Source organism: Rhinopithecus roxellana, chromosome 2, assembly GCF_007565055.1.
Source record: "Rhinopithecus roxellana isolate Shanxi Qingling chromosome 2, ASM756505v1, whole genome shotgun sequence".
Lineage (NCBI taxonomy): Eukaryota > Metazoa > Chordata > Mammalia > Primates > Cercopithecidae > Rhinopithecus > Rhinopithecus roxellana.
This window is the reverse complement of record NC_044550.1, coordinates 14,117,507-14,136,584: the sequence shown is the minus strand read 5'-3', so window position 1 is coordinate 14,136,584 and position 19,078 is coordinate 14,117,507. Positions and strand designations below refer to the sequence as shown.

Sequence of the window (19,078 nt, the reverse complement as noted above, 5' to 3'; positions counted from 1 at the left end):
TATGCCAGGTCTACCTTCACCTCTGCGTCTACAGAATACCTTCCATCACAGGAACTACCATTTCCTACATGCTACCCTGTGCAGGCCACAGGCCTTTTAGTTCTTATGAAAACCCTGTGAAATAGATATTAACATTTCTTTAAAACCCAAACCAAAACCAAGTGAAGCAAGGTTATGTAATTTGCACAAAGTTACACAACTTTAAGTGTCAGTCTTAAGTCAAATTCCATTCCATCTGGTTTCATAATCCTCATGAATTTCACTACACCGTGCTGCTGGTCCATTAGGGAAGACTCTTTTCAATTGTCCAACCTCAGGAAGCATCTTATTTTTCTCAAATAGCTACTTATTTAGATTACAAAGAATCACATGTTAAAAGTCCTGGTGGAAAACATTGTGAATTCAAGAAATCTAAAGTGACTAAAAAGACAGTAGGTGTGGATAGCTGTTTAATATGGTTGTTTGATGCACCTGTGATTTCATATTTAAATAATCATTCCCTAAAGTATTTGTTTACTCTGGCTTAACAATGGAAATAATCCAGATAAAAGTCTCTTAACAGTGTTACTGTTGACACTTTAGACTGGATAATTCTTTGTTATGTGGCTGTCCAGTGCATTGTCGGAGGTTTAGCAGCATTCTTGGTCTCTGCCTAGTAGATGTCACTAGTACTGTTCTTAGTCCTGACAACCAAAATGTCTCCAGACATTGCTAAATGTCTTATGAGAAGCAAATCACTACCAGTTAAGAACTACTTTTATAGGTCAATTAAACTTCTTCCTACAGATGCTTTTAACAAATAGTTTAGTAACATCATACGTTAAGTGGAAAAAGACCAGAATTCATTCTGCTGTCGAATGAAAATCTAAGTGCTTGATAATATTTGCGTTCATTGTCTTGTGTAACGAAAATCTTTTAATGTCAGTTCACACTACAGCTGAATATTGCCTCTTTTCCACTTCACTAATATAAAGGAATTGAATTCTTGGAAGATGAGGCTGGAAAAGTTCATCATCATTATGTCAACATGCTAACAGATGGTCTGCAAAGCACTTCTCAGGTTTCATTCAGTATTTCTGTGAAGAAGCCAGGGGATCATGATGTTCCACTGTGAGAATGATAGAAAGAGCAAACAAGAACACCTGCATTACACAGGCTGACTTGCTCCTCTTCAACGGACAGTATGAATACAGGTCAGAACAATTTCTCCTTTGCAGAGCTACACCAGCACTCTCTCATGGAAAAGAATGAGGCAGAGAGTCAAGGAGGAAAAGAGGAACATGAGGCTTACAAATAATGATACATACGTCACTATTCTGAGAGCACCTGTGATATACATACTATGTCCTTAAGCTAAATGGTTTGGACAAGGTCACCTAGCCAGGGAGTAGGATCCAAGGCACTTGATCTAAGACCTACTTCAATCCACTTGACCATATTTTACAAATGAGGACAGAGACCATTATTCTCTGTCACATTTACAAGGATATGAATAAATTTCCCTAACAGTTTCTACTAGGTCTTTTTTCTCTTTTTGCATTTCAATTGCATTGTATGTGATCAATTTCAAGTACAAGTGAATTGCAAGTGGAAAATTTCTGAGAGCAACTGAGTTGCACTTGACATTTTGGGGTCCCTGTAGCTGAGTAGCTCTCAAAAAGGTCAAATACAACTTTGTTGCACTGCAAAATGCCAAGGGCAACTCAGTAGCAATTGGAAATTGAAAGGGAAATTATATTCTACCCGAAATCAGTCACATGGATTCTGAAGAAGGATCTTTGTTCTATTAATTGTGTGAGAGGAAAATAGAAAATTGCCCATTGATGCTGAAAAATTTTACCCAATAGGCATTCATCTCTTTGTATGATTTATGGACATAGTTTTACTACCAATGTGTCTATGCCATGCCAAGAGCTCATTTTCTTTCCCTGATTTGACTTAAATCAAGAATTCTGTCACTAAAGACTATAAATCCGTGTTAATTCCTCTGTATTCTTCAAGCTTAATGAACCTGATCCTCTTCAATATTACAGGGATAAAAAAAGTAGAGGAAAATATATCTGAAAACAGGAGGACTTCAAAAAATTTTACTTATGAAAAATGAGTTATTCCTGTGATTGCTAACCTAAGATCAGGTTTAGTACAACAGCAATGTGATAAAAAATCAGAAACATATCTCTTGATAAAATGAATCAACATGGGTTCAGTTTTGCATTAATAAGTTATGCCTCTGGGATAAGGGGATGATGATGATGGTGAAACAGCACTTCAGTGCCACATGTTTTAAGCTTTGTGAAAGCAGTTAGAGTGCTTAGCTGGATATGAATAACATAGAGCTTTGTCCAATTCTATGTGGGCTCTTCCCTTCAAATGGTAGTGTTTTAGACATAAGATGGTTTAAAGCAGGAAAAATTTAGGAATTAGAGACTGATATAGTCTTCTGATTACCTTCCAGAGTGTTAATGAAGTCTTCTGTTCTAGTCATATTGATGTGGATCTTGTCATTTCTATCATTTCATTCAGTTAATATTCACCACATATTCATAGTTTCTACTGTGAATTCAGCACTGATCTTGGCACCAGAGATACAATGGGGAAAAAAGATTAGTTTGGTCTCTTCCTTCATGGATCTTATAGGTTAGAAGGAAGAAATAAATATTAACAAACAATCCAGGAATAAATATATCAGTGATGGAAATTTGTGGTGCCATGTGCTCAGGCATTAGATCCAGATAAATCTCGGTCCAAATCCCTCCTCTTCCTCTTCCTGATTTTATCACCTTGGGCAAGACACTGACACTTACTGAGCATTAGTTTCTTTATCTCTAAAATGAGGTTATTAATACCAACTATGCAGGGTTATTGCATGAAATATCATTCATGAAAATATTCATGAAATTATCATGAAAGCTGCCTAATAATAATTATTATAAGAAGATGACTAAGCCAACTTGTTCTGTTAGAATACAGGGTCTTCCTTCCCTGACACACTCCAGCACTATTATTTTCCCTAACTTCTGACTCCACCAGAATCCAAGAAACAGACACTAAACTGAAAAAAGTAAAAGTAGAATTGTTTTAATTATAATGCATTGAACATACACCACATATCAAGTATTGTGTTGGGTATTTTCTAATTTTATCTCATATAGAGATTAACAGTCTTTGAAATATGTATCATTTGTATCCCCAGCTTACGGTGAAGAAATTCAATCTCAGAAATGTGAATTTGCTTGCTTGGGTAACATCAGCTAAATTTGAATACAAGTCTTTCTGCAAAGCTTTTGCCTAGTTCCTTTGCCATTACTTCTTCACTGCCTGAAATAGTAAGCTGGGATTCTGCATTCCTGTATTTTTCCTCTATCTCCTATTCCAAATCCTTCAATTCTAGCTATGTTAACACAACTTGAGTATACCAATATACTGATACCATTTTTGGACTCTGGCAAGCAATGGGGCCAGAAAATAATCTTCTAATTGAGTGGATGGTTTTCTGGGAAATAGTGGCAATTTGACTTAATAGATCTGCCCAAGCTGGGGGGAGAAAAAGGAAAGATGTGAGAAAAGGCTCTTACTCTGTGAAATGCAAAGAACATCAAGAATGAATTAGCTGATGAGGTAATCTCTTTCTAATGTGGGAACACAATGATCAACAATCAATTGCATAAAAGAAAAAGGCAGGCAAGTATATCCCAGTGAAAGAGAAAAGGAATAAAAAATGGAAGAGGATTTTGGTGACCTTATTTGTAGTCCAGCTTTTGCTACTTATTTGGGATACAGTAAATAACCGTACCTATTTTATATACTTAATTGCAAAAAATATTATAGCACTAGTTTTCATCTCCATGTAATACAAATATAATGAGAATAAATTATATTTTATTAGAATTAGAAATACATCTTATAAATATTGAAGGGTGCCAGTCTTGGGATGGGTGAGATAAGTAACCTTTAAAATTTATTAGAAACTCAAGGTATTTAAGATTCTTTAATGTTTCTATGTGTGCACATACCTACAGGACAAATTGCAACACTGCACGTTCAGAATTTACATACTTAGTACACAGATTTTATCACTGGCACTCAATCAATGTTTATGTAACTGATAAATAAATCAATGAGAGGAAAACCATCCAAATGCACTTATTTAACTTGGGGATGGGTTGAAAGCCTAAACCAGTCACAGCCCCAAGTTCTTTCTCTAGTCCTGTGAAATGAAGCACTCATCCCTAATAGGAGGTTTCTTCATTAGAGAAATTGAACAGAAGTAGCTCTGGACATGGGACACAAGGCACACTGGGTGGCAGGAATTACAAACTAGACTGAAAACAGGGAGAACAAGTTAAATTGTGCATTCTGAATGGTGAAATTTCCCAGTCTTCTTCTGGCATTCTAATCTCAGTGTGCTGGGAACTGGATATGTAAATGCAGACTATAGTTAGTTGAAGCATATCCTAGAAAAAGTTAAAAGCATAGGCAAATAGAGTTACATAAATAATATTCTGGGGCCATCCAATGAAAAAGCTGGTTGCCTACTTCCTAATTACCCTACAATGCCGTCCATAAGTTAACAACTAGAGTTTCCAGTGAGGGCATTTGGTGCTTCATTCTCTTTTTTTTTTTTTTTTTTTTGACGGAGTCTTGCTCTGTTGCTCAGGCTGGAGTGGAGTGGCATGATCTTGGTTCACTACAACCTCCGACTCCTGGGTTCAAACGATTCTCCTGCCTCAGCCTCCCGAGTAGCTGGGATTACAGGCACCTGCCACCATGCCCGGATAACTTTTTTGTGTTTTTATTAGAGATAGGGTTTCACCATGTTGGCCAGGCTGGTCTCGAGCTCCTGACCTCAGGTGATCCACCCGCCTTGGCCTCCCAAAGTGCTGGGATTACAGACATGACCCACTGCACCCAGCCGGTGCTTCATTGTTAAACATGAAAACGTAGCTAAGAATAGCCATATTTGATGGAAGTATCAAATGCTACAGGCAGAACAAAAAACAAGTAAAGACAACAGAGAAAATATGAGAGCAGAAGGAAAAAAGTAAGAACAAAAAAAATTTAAAAACAAATCAAAACAAAATGAAACAAAATCAGTAAAAAAGATACTGAATTATATCTCTATGTACCCATGCCACCTAAAAGAGAAAATAATCCTGTAAAAAAGAACAACAGAGAACAAGAAAGAGATCTTGAAAAACAAGAATATAACCACCAATAGAAGGATGGGAAGATAATGGCCAAACAGTAGACCAACACAACATGGGATTCCATTCTTGTCTGGAGAAACTCCCTCAGCATTGGAGTATAGAAGATGAGGCATCTCTTCAAAAATTTCTAGAGTACAACTAACTTTTTGTATCAAGCTATATCTACTTTCTCTTTTAAAAGTATTTGCTGGTATTTAGCAACTATATCAAGGAGATAGTAATACCCTAGAGATACTAAACTATGAGAGACAACCTGAGAATTTCTAACAGAAGTTCATTCCCTGACTTTGTAATCTAGACAACTGTTACAATTCATGTTTTATTTCAGCTGAAACAGTTGATTAATTTGCTACAGTTTCCTAATTTGTTATAGTTTCTTGAACAATATAAGGAGTAGATCATCATTAAATAAGTGTGTTTTATACTGATAAATACTTCATACATGCTTGCTAAATTTTCTTATACGAATCTCTCAATATATACATGCAGCGTAAGGAATAGAATGGTTTCTTTTGAAAATATTAAGTATATATGAGTAATTATGTTTCTCTTAGGTAAATCTGTAGTATATATTTAAATGTTTTTATGTTGCATATTATTTATAGGAGTTGAGCTTCTCTCTTATAGAATTAGGAAGGGAGTATCAAGAAGAATTTCTACATATATGCTATGGTTTCATGTTCCCTGAAAGACTTGTCATTATCCTTCTTAATGAGGAAGTAGAAACCAGAACCCAATCCATCATTCTTATTTTCTTTACTTACTATGTTTCTAAATTTAAAAATGAGCCAGTACATGGGCAAAGACTTCATGTGTAAAACACCAAAAGCAATGGCAACAAAAGACAAAATTGACAAATGGGATCTAATTAAACTAAAGAGCTCCTGCACAGCAGAAGAAACTATCATCAGAGTGAACAGGCAACCTACAGAATGGCAGAAAATTTTGGCAACCTATCCATTTGACAAAGGGTTAATATCCAGAATCTACAAAGAACTTAAACAAATTTACAAGAAGAAAATAATTCCATCAAAAAAGTGGGCAAAGGATATAAACAGACACTTCTCAAAAGAAGACATTTATGCAGCCAATAGACACGTGAAAAAGTGCTCATCATCACTGATCATTAGAGAAATGCAAATCAAAATCACAGTGAGATACCATCACATACCAGTTAGAATGGCAACCATTAAAAAGTCAGGAAACAACAGATGCTGGTGAGGATGTGGAGAAACAGGGATGCTTTTACACTGTTGGTGGGAGTGTAAATTAGTCAATCATTGTGGAAGACAGTGTGGTGATTCCTCAAGGATCTAGAATTAGAAATACCATTTGACCCAGCAATCCCATTACTGGGTATATACCCAGAGGATTGTAAATCCTTTTACTATAAAGACACATGCACATGTATGTTTACTGCAACACTATTCACAACAGCAAAGACTTGGAACCAACCCAAATGTCTACCAATAGTAGACTGGATAAAGAAAATGTGGCACATACACACCATGGAATACTATCCAGTCATAAAAAAGGATGAGTTCATGTCCTTTGCAGGGACATGGATGAAGTTGGAAACCATCATTCTCAGCAAACTATCACAAGAACAGAAAACCAAACACCACATGTTCTCACTCATAAGTGGGAGCTGAACGATGAGATCACATGGACATAGGGAGGGGAATATCACACACTGGGGCCTGTTGTGGGGTGGAGGGCTAGGGAAGGGATAACATTAGGAGAAATACCTAATGTAGGTGACGGGCTGATGGGTACAGTAAACCACCATGGCACGTGTATACCTATGTAACAAAACTGCATGTTCTGCACATGTACCCCAGAACTTAAAGTATAATAATAATAATAATAATAATAAAACTCTTAGTGAAAAAAAATGAGCCAGTATAGCTTACCTGTGACTTGAAAAAAAAGTGTTTAATCTTTGCAGTTTTAGAGCACTAATTGCATCACCTTATCCCCTCCTCCCATCCTCAAAATTTTGTACAAAAAAAATTAACAAGTAAACAAACCACAATGATAAAACATTACCTTGAGCTATGTAAGGTGTAGTTTCCTCTTTTGGAGGTATATTTGTGGGTCTGGGTGTGGGGGCAGGAGGTCTGTTTATAATGAAAGACCGACTCCCAGTTTTTTTCTTTATACTCAGATTGGCCAATATCATGTCATATTCACTGTCATCAATCTCAGCGAAAGTATATGGGTCTTCCTCCTCCTCCTCCTGCTCTTTTTCATCTTCTTTCTTATCTTTTTCTCCTTTGAGCTCATCTCCTTTTTCTTGTCTAACACCAGGATCACCCCAGTTTTGACTTCTTTCCATCTGGACTTCCACCATTGTCCCTGTTTATGAAATATTTACATTGTGTTTATTCTTCTGTTATATGCAATATTATTGGTGTCCATCTGTCATGTTTTTGAGCTTCCTAAGGTGGCTTAGTCAAGTGCCATAGGAAACAATATTAGAGAAGAACTTCTGATTCCAGGAGAATAATTTATATGTTACCCCCGAAATGCAGAAAAAGTGAGCTGTGTAACTTACTAATAAATCATCCTGCAGTTTGTAATTTAAATTGTATTAAGAAAAACACTTTGCTTAAGACATGGATTTTTAAAAAACATTTAAATGCTTTCCATATTATTCTGTGTAGAGAGAGAGATATATATGAAATATTTAATGTATAAAATATAATTATCTATATGTTATATGTTATATATTAAATACACATTTATATATTATTTTATATATTATATATACTTTTACATATAAAGAATGATTTCATATCAGGAAATTGAGTTATAAATCTATGTCTCAAACTCCACAGCTTTGAAAACTTGTGTTTTTCAAGCATAATACTCTTAGATTTTTTTTTTCATTTGAAGTCGTTTCATGTTTCATATTGCTTGCACTGGATATTTCACCTAAAATTTAATTTCTCTGAAAATGACAGGGAGAAATAGCCAAAGGCACCATTAGTTGGTTTCATAGCAGTTGGTCTTTGACTATGACAAACTGACCTTCAAAAATGCAGCTCTTGTTTTCTATAAGCCAACAGACCTTATTCATAGATAAAGGACTCTGGCCAGGCTCGGTGGCTTCTGTGCCTAATCACAATGCTTTGGGAGGCTGAGGTGAGAGGATAGCTGGAGGCCAGGAATTTGAGAGCAGCGTAGTGAGACCTAGTATCTACAAAAATAAAAGAATTAGCCAGGCGGCCAACACTCCTAGCTACTCCAGAAACTGAGGAGAGAGGATTGCTTTAACCCAAGAGTTGGAGGCTACAGTGAGCTATAAGCATGCCATTGCACTCCAGGCTGGGCAACAGAGCAAGATCATGCCTCAAAAATAAAAACAAAAAAATAAACAAAAAACATAGATGACAGACACCGAAAGTAGAGTTCCTGACATAAAAGACAGCATGGATGATCAATGGTGTGAGAATGAATTCACATGAAAAGAATAAAATTATAGGTTTCAGAGTTTTTGACGGTTTTTACATTCAGTAATATCTTGACATATTTTTATAAGAATATGTTAAAATATTTTTGTAGCAGTTATTAATAAGACAAAGATATGATATGCTTTGATTGCTTTGATTAACAAATAAATTAAAAAGAATTTTAATGGCTCTCTACCAGGCCAATGAGGGCTTTTTCCTTCATTTCCATTCTTTTTTGAATTTGCCCTTTGTTTGGTGAGAACCTGATACTCTCCAAATTAGTTTACTTATGAAGATTTTAGTGGAAAAACTTAAAAGGGGAAAGACAAGTAGCAGAGCAGAATAAAAGGATATTATTATAGAAAGATTCAGCAATTGTCTTGGGCAGGTTTATGAGGCGAGATTAAGATAATCTCCCAACAGAGTCTTAACTCTTACAGTTTCATTTAGTTTAACTTAAGAAGTATTAATTACCAATGTGCCTAGCACTAACTTTCAATTCACCACGACTTGCCTTTTATCCTTTGAATAATACAGTTTTAAGATTTTGATTTTATGACTTCTGGTTCACTGACAGCAACACAGGTGAAACTGGATTAACTGTGTGGGAACCACTTTTTCAGTGTTTCATTTTTAGCGGAATGTGTCAACCGTCTTACATTTATGAACCAATTTCCTGAGCTCTTAACTCTCTTTGTTTCCCCACCCACCTCTCTTCCCAACTATTTCTAAAGTTGGGCTTGTGCTAGAAATAATACATTTTACTTTTTATTTTTCAAAGTATCAGATTATCCTTTTCAGTTAAGAGTGAGACCTAAGCTTTCTCAATTCAGGTGGTATATCAATAAAGAAAGATGAAAACAAATCACTTCTATAATTCCAACTTTTGAAGTAATTGGAGCAAGACCGTATAAAAAAGAGAAAAATCCTAATAGCCTAGGAGACCTGTTAATAGAAGTAACTGACACATTCTAATTATAGCACTGCTTGGAACTGAGTCAAGGAGGGATCCGAGGATTCTTGGGAAGTTAAAAAGAAACAATGGGTTCTTTATAAACTGTAAAGTGCTCTATAGTATTATATGTTATTAGTTTCTCTAATGAAGAAGTTCGTAAATCCATTGTGAGGAATTTGATGCCTACAGCACTGAGGAGATGGCTTTTTTTTTTTCCTTCAGAAACTTGATGGCAGATGGAAGCTACTCAGAAAGAACAACTCCTGAAGGTATAACTAGCCAAAGTCAAAGACATACAAAGTCTCTGGCAAAAAAATAAGTGATAGCATACAGCCTTGCATTTAAAGACGAATAAAAAAATTTTAAGAAAAAATACCGGCATTTTATTATCCACTTCTAACATCAGTGCTATGAAAAGATAAGATAAAAGTAACACTGAATATAAAATGTAAAAACAGAGTTTTTAAATTAAATAAGTGAGTTTTTGTTTTATTTTGCTTTTTATATTTGCTAGTTTTCAGGAGATATATTAGCCAAGATTACATTTCTGATCTTAGATTTCTCATTAAGACCCTAGGTAGAGTCGTTTTAGACCTGCTAACCAACAGACCATATATAGAAATTTGCATTAGGAAAAATATGATTTAATATTAGCACTTTTAAGAGAAATAATCTGACACAAGACAAGTTTGTCTTCTTGACAATTAATTTTGTTATAACAAATTATTAAGATCTGAAAAATGAGAAAAATATGCAAGAATTTTATAGTCAGTGTACTACCAACTTATGATGTTTTCTCCCCTCACCACTAAACATTAATAGATCTACTTCATGGATAAATGTTAGGGGTCCACAAAAGCTTGAAATACAGTAGGTAATAAATATCTGTTGAATGAATGAATGAATCAGAGGAATATCCATTGGGCTTCAGAGCTTTCAATTAAGTAGTACTTTCCATCTCTAAACACAGTGCATAAGCTTAATAGAGCTTATGTTGGTAAACTTGGGTCTTCATAGAGAGCCTTCAAGGACACAAATGCTAAATTCCTTTTTTTTTTTTTTTTTTTTTTTTGAGATGGAGTCTTGCTCTTGTTGCCCAGGTTGGGATGCAGTGGCATGATCTTGGCTCACTGCAACCTCCGCCTCCCGGGTCAAGCGATTCTCCTGCCTCAGCCTCCCCAGTAGCTGGGATTACAGGCGCAAGCACAGCTAACTTTTGTATTTTTAGTAGAGATGGGGTTTCACCAGGCTGGTCTCAAACTCCTGACCTCAGGTGATACGCCTACCTCGGCCTCCCAAAGTGTTGGGATTATAGGCGTGAGCTACTGCGCCCGGCCCAAATACTACATTTCATTGCTTAAAAATTTACTTTTTGAAACAAGGCCATGTTTTTATACTTCATAGCCTTCTAGGATCCAACAACTAAATTGTAGTGAAAATGCGGTTTTGATAAGGATTTTTTTTTTTTAACTAAATTGTCTTCTTAAGAACATTTTGTTTGGAAAATAAATATAAATTTGGAAAGTACATATGAAATAATGATAAAAAAGTAGATGATAATTTGTGACTGTAAGAGTGAGCCTGGAGCTGGGAGTTTGTCAGGGTGTTGAACACTCCAGGCAGATAAACCTAATGTGGAAGCTCCTCTTCATGCCCTCCGCAAGGACAGATTCCCCACACCCACTTTCCACACCCCAATTCCTGCATCTGGGAACAAATGCCAGTGACAGCTACGTTGACTCTTCTTCCACTTGGATAGTGTATAGAGTGTTTTTAAACTTTGGTGTCAGTGCAGTGTGCGACAAACCCTTTAACACTTCATTCTCCCACAGCTACCAAGTGACTGAAGTGCCCAAGTTCATCTGAAAATTGTGGATCATCAGCATTTAACTTTTTTTTTTCTTCTGAAGACTGAGAGCATGTTTTAAAAGCAATGTTGTATTTCCTTTTCCACAAAATGCCTGAGGTTCATTTTACATGAAGAACTATAGACTCCTTCCAAGTTTTATTTTCTTAAAGCTTTGTAATGAGACAGGGAAGAAAGAAAGAGAGAAAGAGAGAAAAAGTGAGAGAAGGAAGGAAGAAAGGGAAGGAGGGAGGGTGGAAAGAGGAAGAAAGGAAGGAAGGAAGGAAGGAAAGAAGGAAGGAAGGAAGGAAAAAAAGAAAAGAACGAGGTAGAGGTAGGTATCTCTTGCCTCATTTCCCAGGCCTTAGTTTTTAAAGAATAGGAGGAATGTTACTCTTGGTTTCAGAAGCTGATCTGCTCTGTATAGATTTGCCACTGCACTATTTGCTATGTAAGGCTGTCAAAGGTTTGTCTTTGTTTGTTTTGTTTTTTCTAACTTTAAACTTACCTGGTAAGGTGAAGTGAGGTCTTTCCAGTTGGAAGGCAGTAGCTACGGGTCGTGGTGGAGGGAGAGGAGGTCTGCTGCTCATGAGTGGCTCTTGTGAATTATTTTCTGGATCGGCACCAGGAATGAACACATACAAGTCATCATACTGGTCCTCAGAACTCTCACTGCCAACCTCTAGTGGGCTGTGCTTGGCCTCCATGTCTGATCCATTCTCTTTTCCTTCCTCTTCCATTTCATTTGCCTCAGCTCCAACTGCACTCTGCCTGTATGTCTTCCTGCTTTCATGATGACATATTGGGTTCTGTGTGGCTGTTTACAATGAAGATTGCATGATTTCATTTAATCACACCATCTGGAGGCATTTCATATTTTGTAAATTTGTACAGAAATAGTAGTACTGCTAATAAAACTTTTACGACCTGATATAGTGAAAAGCTGTCAAATGTATAACTTTTAGTGAACAGTCATTTATTTCTGGGCTTTTAAAATACTTACCAAATGAACAGTCAAAGCTCCATTATGTCTTGCTATCTGTGTATATGACACACTCATGCAGATAATGATATTCTGATTCTTTAGAGTTGTTTTAACAAGTTCATATATTTGATAGCATCCTTGCATTTTTATTAGGAAACAATATAACTGACCCAATAAAATAATAAATGATGGAAAAGGTAAAGAAAAGGGAAAAGACACAAACCTTTACTTGCTTGTAAATAATAAATACAAATGAATCTATGACTCTTATTTAGTTATTTAATATTTGTTGATCTTTACAGATAACTATAATTTTATAATTCCTTATAATAAATCATTTACAGATACTATATTAACTTTGGAACTATTACTTGGTAAAAGTTAATTTTTTTTTGGTGGGGAAGGCATGTAAATCACCAACAGTAGGTAAATCTTTCTGAGGATCAGTTCTTCACCTATAAATGCATTCTACCCTGAAATTTAACCAAATGATACAAATTCCCTCTACTCTGACAACCATACCATTATTTGTTTTTATGTTATATACAGTAAGTGCTCTTTAAACACTCAAGAAGAAAAGATAAAAAAAGAAATTATAATGTAATGACTTTAAATCTTCAGAAAAAACTTTTATTAAATTTTCTTTATAAAATATTCTCTAAATAAAGGATTCAAAAAATTTAAAACAGTCTTTTGGAATTTCTAAACAGACTTTGGAACCTCTGTAACAGACCTTTGAATTTGTGAATTCTTGTCCTTCTCAAGGCAAGAAATTGCTCTATTAAAATGTTGCTAAGCTAAAATATAGCTTAAAATCCCAAACAGCAGAATGTAGAGAAGAAAGACTCCTTTAAAATGAAGAATTACACTGTAGAAATTTTTCTCCCATGGAGAAAAATTAGTCATGCAGAAAAATCATGCCCATGATGGTAGACAATATTATTCTATGGAATTTTCTTTTTTGTTTTTCTATTCTTTCATGTGAGAAAGAAGAAAGATACAGTTTCCAATATTAGAACTAAACCAAGATTCTTTAATTACCAGCCTGGGCAGAGTGGATAGTTATTTGTTTTTGTATGGTCTATCTGCACAGATCTCATTCATCTTTTTATCCTTAACACAAAACACTAAGCCTGAAATAAAGTAGTCTCTAGAAATGCTGATGGAGTAGATGATGGAATGGATGGAAAAAAATTATTGCTCAGGCTAGCAAAGGGACTTTATTATTTCTGTATGGGCAAATCAGTCATCAACTCAGAATTACATTCACGCTATAGGAAATTACTCTTAGCCACACTTTTGTTTATATATTCAGTGTTTCATAATACTGAATAAGCAACAGAATCTGTATGGTACTTGTCATCAAATATGCCGAAACTTGAGTTTCAGCCCTGGAAATTCAGATTTAATGAGTTAGTGTGTTTTAGCATGTTTTGTCGTAATGGTAATACCAATGGGAATCCGTTGGGCTAGGGTTCTGTGCTTCCCCCTCTCACTCATGAAAGAGACTGACTTGAGCCCAGTCACACACAGTTTCATATACAAGAGAGTTTGCAGTTTCAAACTGCAAAAGTGAAATTTTTCTTTATAGATAATTGAAATAATATTTTATTATTACAGTCAATTCTGAAAATTAAATGTCATGATAAACATATGGTCATTTTCAATGATGGCCTGATTATAAATCACTTTTATTATAATTTAAATGATAAGATATGTAACTTCAAAGCTGGGTGCATTAATCCATTAATTTAATATTTAGCATTTTTTGTGTCCTGCAATAATTTGAAGAGTTCACTAATTTTGCCAAAGTATGCTAGTGAAGGCATTTAATTGTATTTAACTTTATTTGATTTGCAGTTCCCCATCATTTGAAAAACTTTTGGTCAATAATGTTTCATTGGGTATAGACTATGTTCTGTTACAGTTACTGGGGATACAATAAAAACAGTGAATAAGAAGCCCTAATCCCTTTGAGCATGTGTTTTAGAAAGAGAATGCAGGCAATAAACAACAACCAGATAAATAATATATTATGTTAATGTTGATAAATGCAATGAAGAAAAGGAGCAGGTAAAGTGAAATGAAGAGGAGGGTATCATAATACGAAGAAAGAAGTGATGGAGCAAGCCTTGGGCATATAAGGAGAAAGTGTACAGAAGGAATAGAAAGTGCAAATGCCCTGAGGCAGGAGCATTATTGGTGTGTGAACAAGCAAGAGAATGGTGAGAGATGGGAACACAAAGATTAGGGCCTTGCAGGGGATGAGAAAGATTATGAGTATAATAGGGAGGTATTGGAGGATTTGGTGCAGAAAAGTATTTAGTCCTTCATGAAAGGTGTTTAGTCTTTTCATGAAGCATAGAATATCAGAGGCAGCAAATGTGGAAGTTGCATTGAAGCCTTGCTATACATTATTTAGCAGCATTCCTTCTATCTCTACCCAATAAATACCAGTAGTAATCCTCACTCCTGAGTCATAACAATAGAAACATTTCTGTTCATTGCCAAACTTGCAATATAGGAAGTGACATTGGCCTTCCATTTCTCCACTGTGTTATTGCAGTAAACAAGGGGAGAACTGATGATGGTGTGGACTAGGATAATGAAAGGGGAGAGAAATGGCTGAATGCTGGGAATACTTTGAAGGTAGAGTCAACAGTATTGTATGACTGATTGTGTATGGGATAGGAGAGAAAGTAAAAATGCCAAGGATGACTTTCAAGGATTTTTTGACTGACTTGAACAAAGGAGGGGAGGAGTTTTCACTTACTGAGATGGGGAAGTCAGCAGGTGGAGAGGTTTGGCAATGGCAGGAATCAGAATTTTCAAAAATGTTGGGTGTGGGATTCCTATCAAACATGCTGGTGAAGCTGTTGAGCTGTATGCCAGTAAAACCTGGCATAATGGGTAGAGTTTACATATACATATAAACAAGAATATATACACGTGTATATATATATATGTGTATATAACTGTATATATATACACACATATATATGTATATAACTTTATATATACACATATATGTAAGTGTGTATATACACGTATATGTTTATATACATGTAGGAACATCATGAATTATTCTTCAGACTTTAGAATGTAGAATCACAGATACAGAGCCAGGGAGGACCTTAGAAAGTATTCTAGTTCAATGTTCTCATTTCATAACTGAGAAAACTAAGGCCTGCAAAGAATGTGGTTTTGTGTTTTTAAAAATCTTTAAAAATGTAGTTGCCAAATAGTCCAAATAGTCATAACAGAGTTATTTGCGTATTCCCTCTGGGTAGGAAAAATCAGTATTTGATTACTAAAACTTGAACGTATTAAAAGTATTTAAATTAGCCATATGATGTAGTAGTGTCTCTATTACAAATTAAAAGCCAGTTAATTAAATACCATGCCACATTCCCTTCAGTATTGCTTTTTCAGTTACATCTTCCAGAAGTCATATATATGTGGTATATATATGAGTATGACATATATATATAAAACATAGAAAAACTTACAAGGAATATATGTGGAAAATGAGGCAATATCCTCTTCATAATCATTTTCTTGCTCATTATTTGTATCAATTCCTTGGATCTGAAAAAATAAATGTAATTTTCAATAATATGTATTAATCTTAATAAATATGCACTGGATGCCTCTGCAAATAAGAAATAGTTTTTGTTGGGATCCAAGATGGCTGAAGAGGAACACCTCCAGTCTATAGCTCCCAGCGTGAGCAACGCAGAAGATGGCTGACTTCTGCATTTCCAACTGAGGTACGGGGTTCATCTCACTGGTCTGTGTCAGACAGTGGGTGCAGGACAGTGGGTGGAGCCCACCAAGACAGAACCAAAGCAGGGCAAGGCATCACCTCACCTAGGAAGCACAAGTGGTCAGGGAATTCCCTTTCCTAGCCAAGGGAAGCCATGACAGACAGCACCTGGAAAATTGGGTCACTCCCACCCTAATACCGCGCTTTTCCAAGAGTCTTAGCAAATGGCACACCAGGAGACTATATCCTGCACCTGGCTTGGAGGGTCCCACAGCCACAGAGCCTCGCTTATTGCTAGCACAGCAGTCTGAGATTGAACTGCAGGGCGGCAGCCAGGCTGGAGGAGGGGCGCCCGCCATTGCTGAGGCTTGAGTAGGTAAACAAAGCAGGCGGGAGGTTCAAACTGGGTAGAGCCCACTGCAGCTCAAGGAGGCCTGCCTGCCTTTGTGGACTCCACCTCTGGGGGCAAGGCATAGCTGAACAAAAGGCAGCAGAAACCTCTGCAGATTTAAATGTCCCTGTCTGACATCTTTGAAGAGAGTAGTGGTTCTCCCATCATGGAGTTTGAGATCTGAGAACGGACAGACTGCTTCCTCAAGTGGGGTCCCTGACCCCTGAGTAGCCTAACTGGGAGGCACACCCCAGTAGGGGCAGACTGACACCTCCCACAGCTGGGTACCCCTCTGAGATGAAGCTTCCAGAGGAAACGGGGAGAAACAAGAGCAGAAAAGCTGACAATTCTAAAAATTAGAGTGCCTCTTCTCCTCCAAAGGAACGCAGCTCCTTGCCAGCAACAGAACAAAGCTAGATGGAGAGTGATTTTGACAAGTTGAGAGAAGAAAGCTTCAGATAATCAAACTTCTCTGAGCTAAAGGAGGAAGTGTGAACCCCACACAAATAAGCTAAAATCCTTGAAAAAAGATTAGATGAATGGATACCTAGAATAACCAGTGTAGAGAAGTACTTAAATGATCTGATGGAGTTGAAAACCATGGCATGAGAACCACGTGACACATGCTCAAGGTTCAGTAACCAATTCGATCAACTGGAAGAAAGGGTAGCAGTGATTAACGATCAAATGAATGAAATGAAGTGAGAAGAGAAGTTTAGAGAAAAAAGAGTAAAAAGAAATGAACAAAGCCTCCAAGACATACAGGACTATGTGAAAAGACCAAATCTACATCTGACTGGTGTACCTGAAAGTGACATGGAGAATGGAACCAAGTTGGGAAATACTCTGCAGGATATTCTCTAGGAGAACTTACTCAACCTAGCAAGGCAGGTCAACATTCAAATTCAGGAAATACAGAGAACGCCACAAGATACTTCTTGAGAAGAGTAACCCCAGGACAAACAACTGTCAGATTCACCAAGGTTGAAATGAAGGAAAAAATGTAATGGGCAGTCAGAGAGAAAGGTCAGGTTACCCACAAAGGGAAGCCCATCCGACCAACAGCGGATCTCTCAGCAGAAACTCTACATGCCAGAAGAGAGTGGGGGCCAATATTCAACATTCTTAAAGAAAAGAATTTTCAACCAAGAATTTCATTTCCAGACAAACTAAGTTTCATAAGTGAAGGAGAAATAAAATCCTTTACAGACAAGCAAATGCTGAGAGATTTTGTCACCACCAGGCCTGCCCTACAAGAGCTCCTGAAGGAAGTCCTAAACATGGAAAGGAACAACCGTTACCAGCCACTGCAAAAACATGCCAAAATGTAAAGACCATAGATGCTAGGAAGAAACTGCACCAATTAATGAGGAAACAGCCAACAAACATCATAATGACAGGATCAAATTCACACATAACAATATTAACCTAAAATGTAAATGGGCTAAATAGTCCAATTAAAAGACAAAGACTGGCAAACTGGATAAAGAGTCAAGACCCATCAGTCTGCTCTATTCAGGAGACCCATCTCAAGTGCAGAGACACACATGAGCTCAAAATAAAGGGATGGAGGAAGATCTACCAAGCAAATGGAAAACAAAAAAAGGCAGGGCTTGCAATCCTAGTCTCAGATAAAACAGAGTTTAAACCAACAAAGATCAAAAGAGACAAAGAAGGCCATTACATAATGGTAAAGGGATCAATTCAACAAGAAGAGCTAACCATCCTAAATATATATGCACCCGATACAGGAAAACCCAGATTCATAAAGCAAGTCCTTAGAGACTTACAAAGAGACTTAGACTCCCATACAATAATAATGGGAGACTTTATCACTCCACTGTCAACATTAGACAGATCAACGAGACAGAAAGTTAACAGGGATATCCAGGAATTGAACTCAGCTCTGCACTAAACAGACCTAATAGACATCTACAGACCTCTCCACCCCAAATCAACAGAATATATATTCTTCTCAGCACCACATCATACTTATTCCAAAATTGACCACACAGTTGGAAGTAAAGCACTCCTCAGCAAATGTAAAAGGATAGAAATTATAACAAACTGTCTCTCAGATCACAGTGCAATCAAACTAGAACTCAAGACTAAGAAACTCAATCAAAGCCGCTCAACTACATGGAAACTGAACAACCTGTTCCTGAATGACTACTGGGTACATAACGAAATGAAGGCAGAAAGAAAGATGTTCTTTGAAAACAATGAGAACAAAGACACAGCATACTAGAACCTTTAGGACACATTTAAAGCAGTGTGTAGAGGGAAATTTATAGCACTAAATTCCCACAAGAGAAAGCAGGAAAGATATAAAATTGACACCCTCATATCACAATTAAAAGAACGAGAGAAGCAAGAGCAAACACATTCAAAAGCTAGCAGAAGCCAAGAAATAACTAAGATCAGAGCAGAACTGAAGGAGATAGAGACACAAAAAACACTTCAAAAAATCCAT

At 36.5% G+C, this 19,078-nt stretch overlaps 1 protein-coding gene across 3 annotated transcripts in view; it reads right to left on the bottom strand.

Moving 5' to 3' along the window:
* BANK1 (B cell scaffold protein with ankyrin repeats 1) overlaps positions 1-19,078 on the bottom strand; it is a 335,823-nt gene that overhangs the window by 42,935 nt on the left and 273,810 nt on the right. For all 3 annotated transcript variants that reach the window (XM_030916824.1, XM_030916828.1, XM_030916833.1), the window contains 3 exons: positions 15,958-16,036; positions 11,972-12,280; positions 7,257-7,565 (listed from right to left, as the gene is read on the bottom strand). In XM_030916824.1, coding sequence (XP_030772684.1) covers positions 7,257-7,565; positions 11,972-12,280; positions 15,958-16,036 — 697 coding nt within the window. The remainder of the gene's footprint in view (positions 1-7,256; positions 7,566-11,971; positions 12,281-15,957; positions 16,037-19,078) is intronic.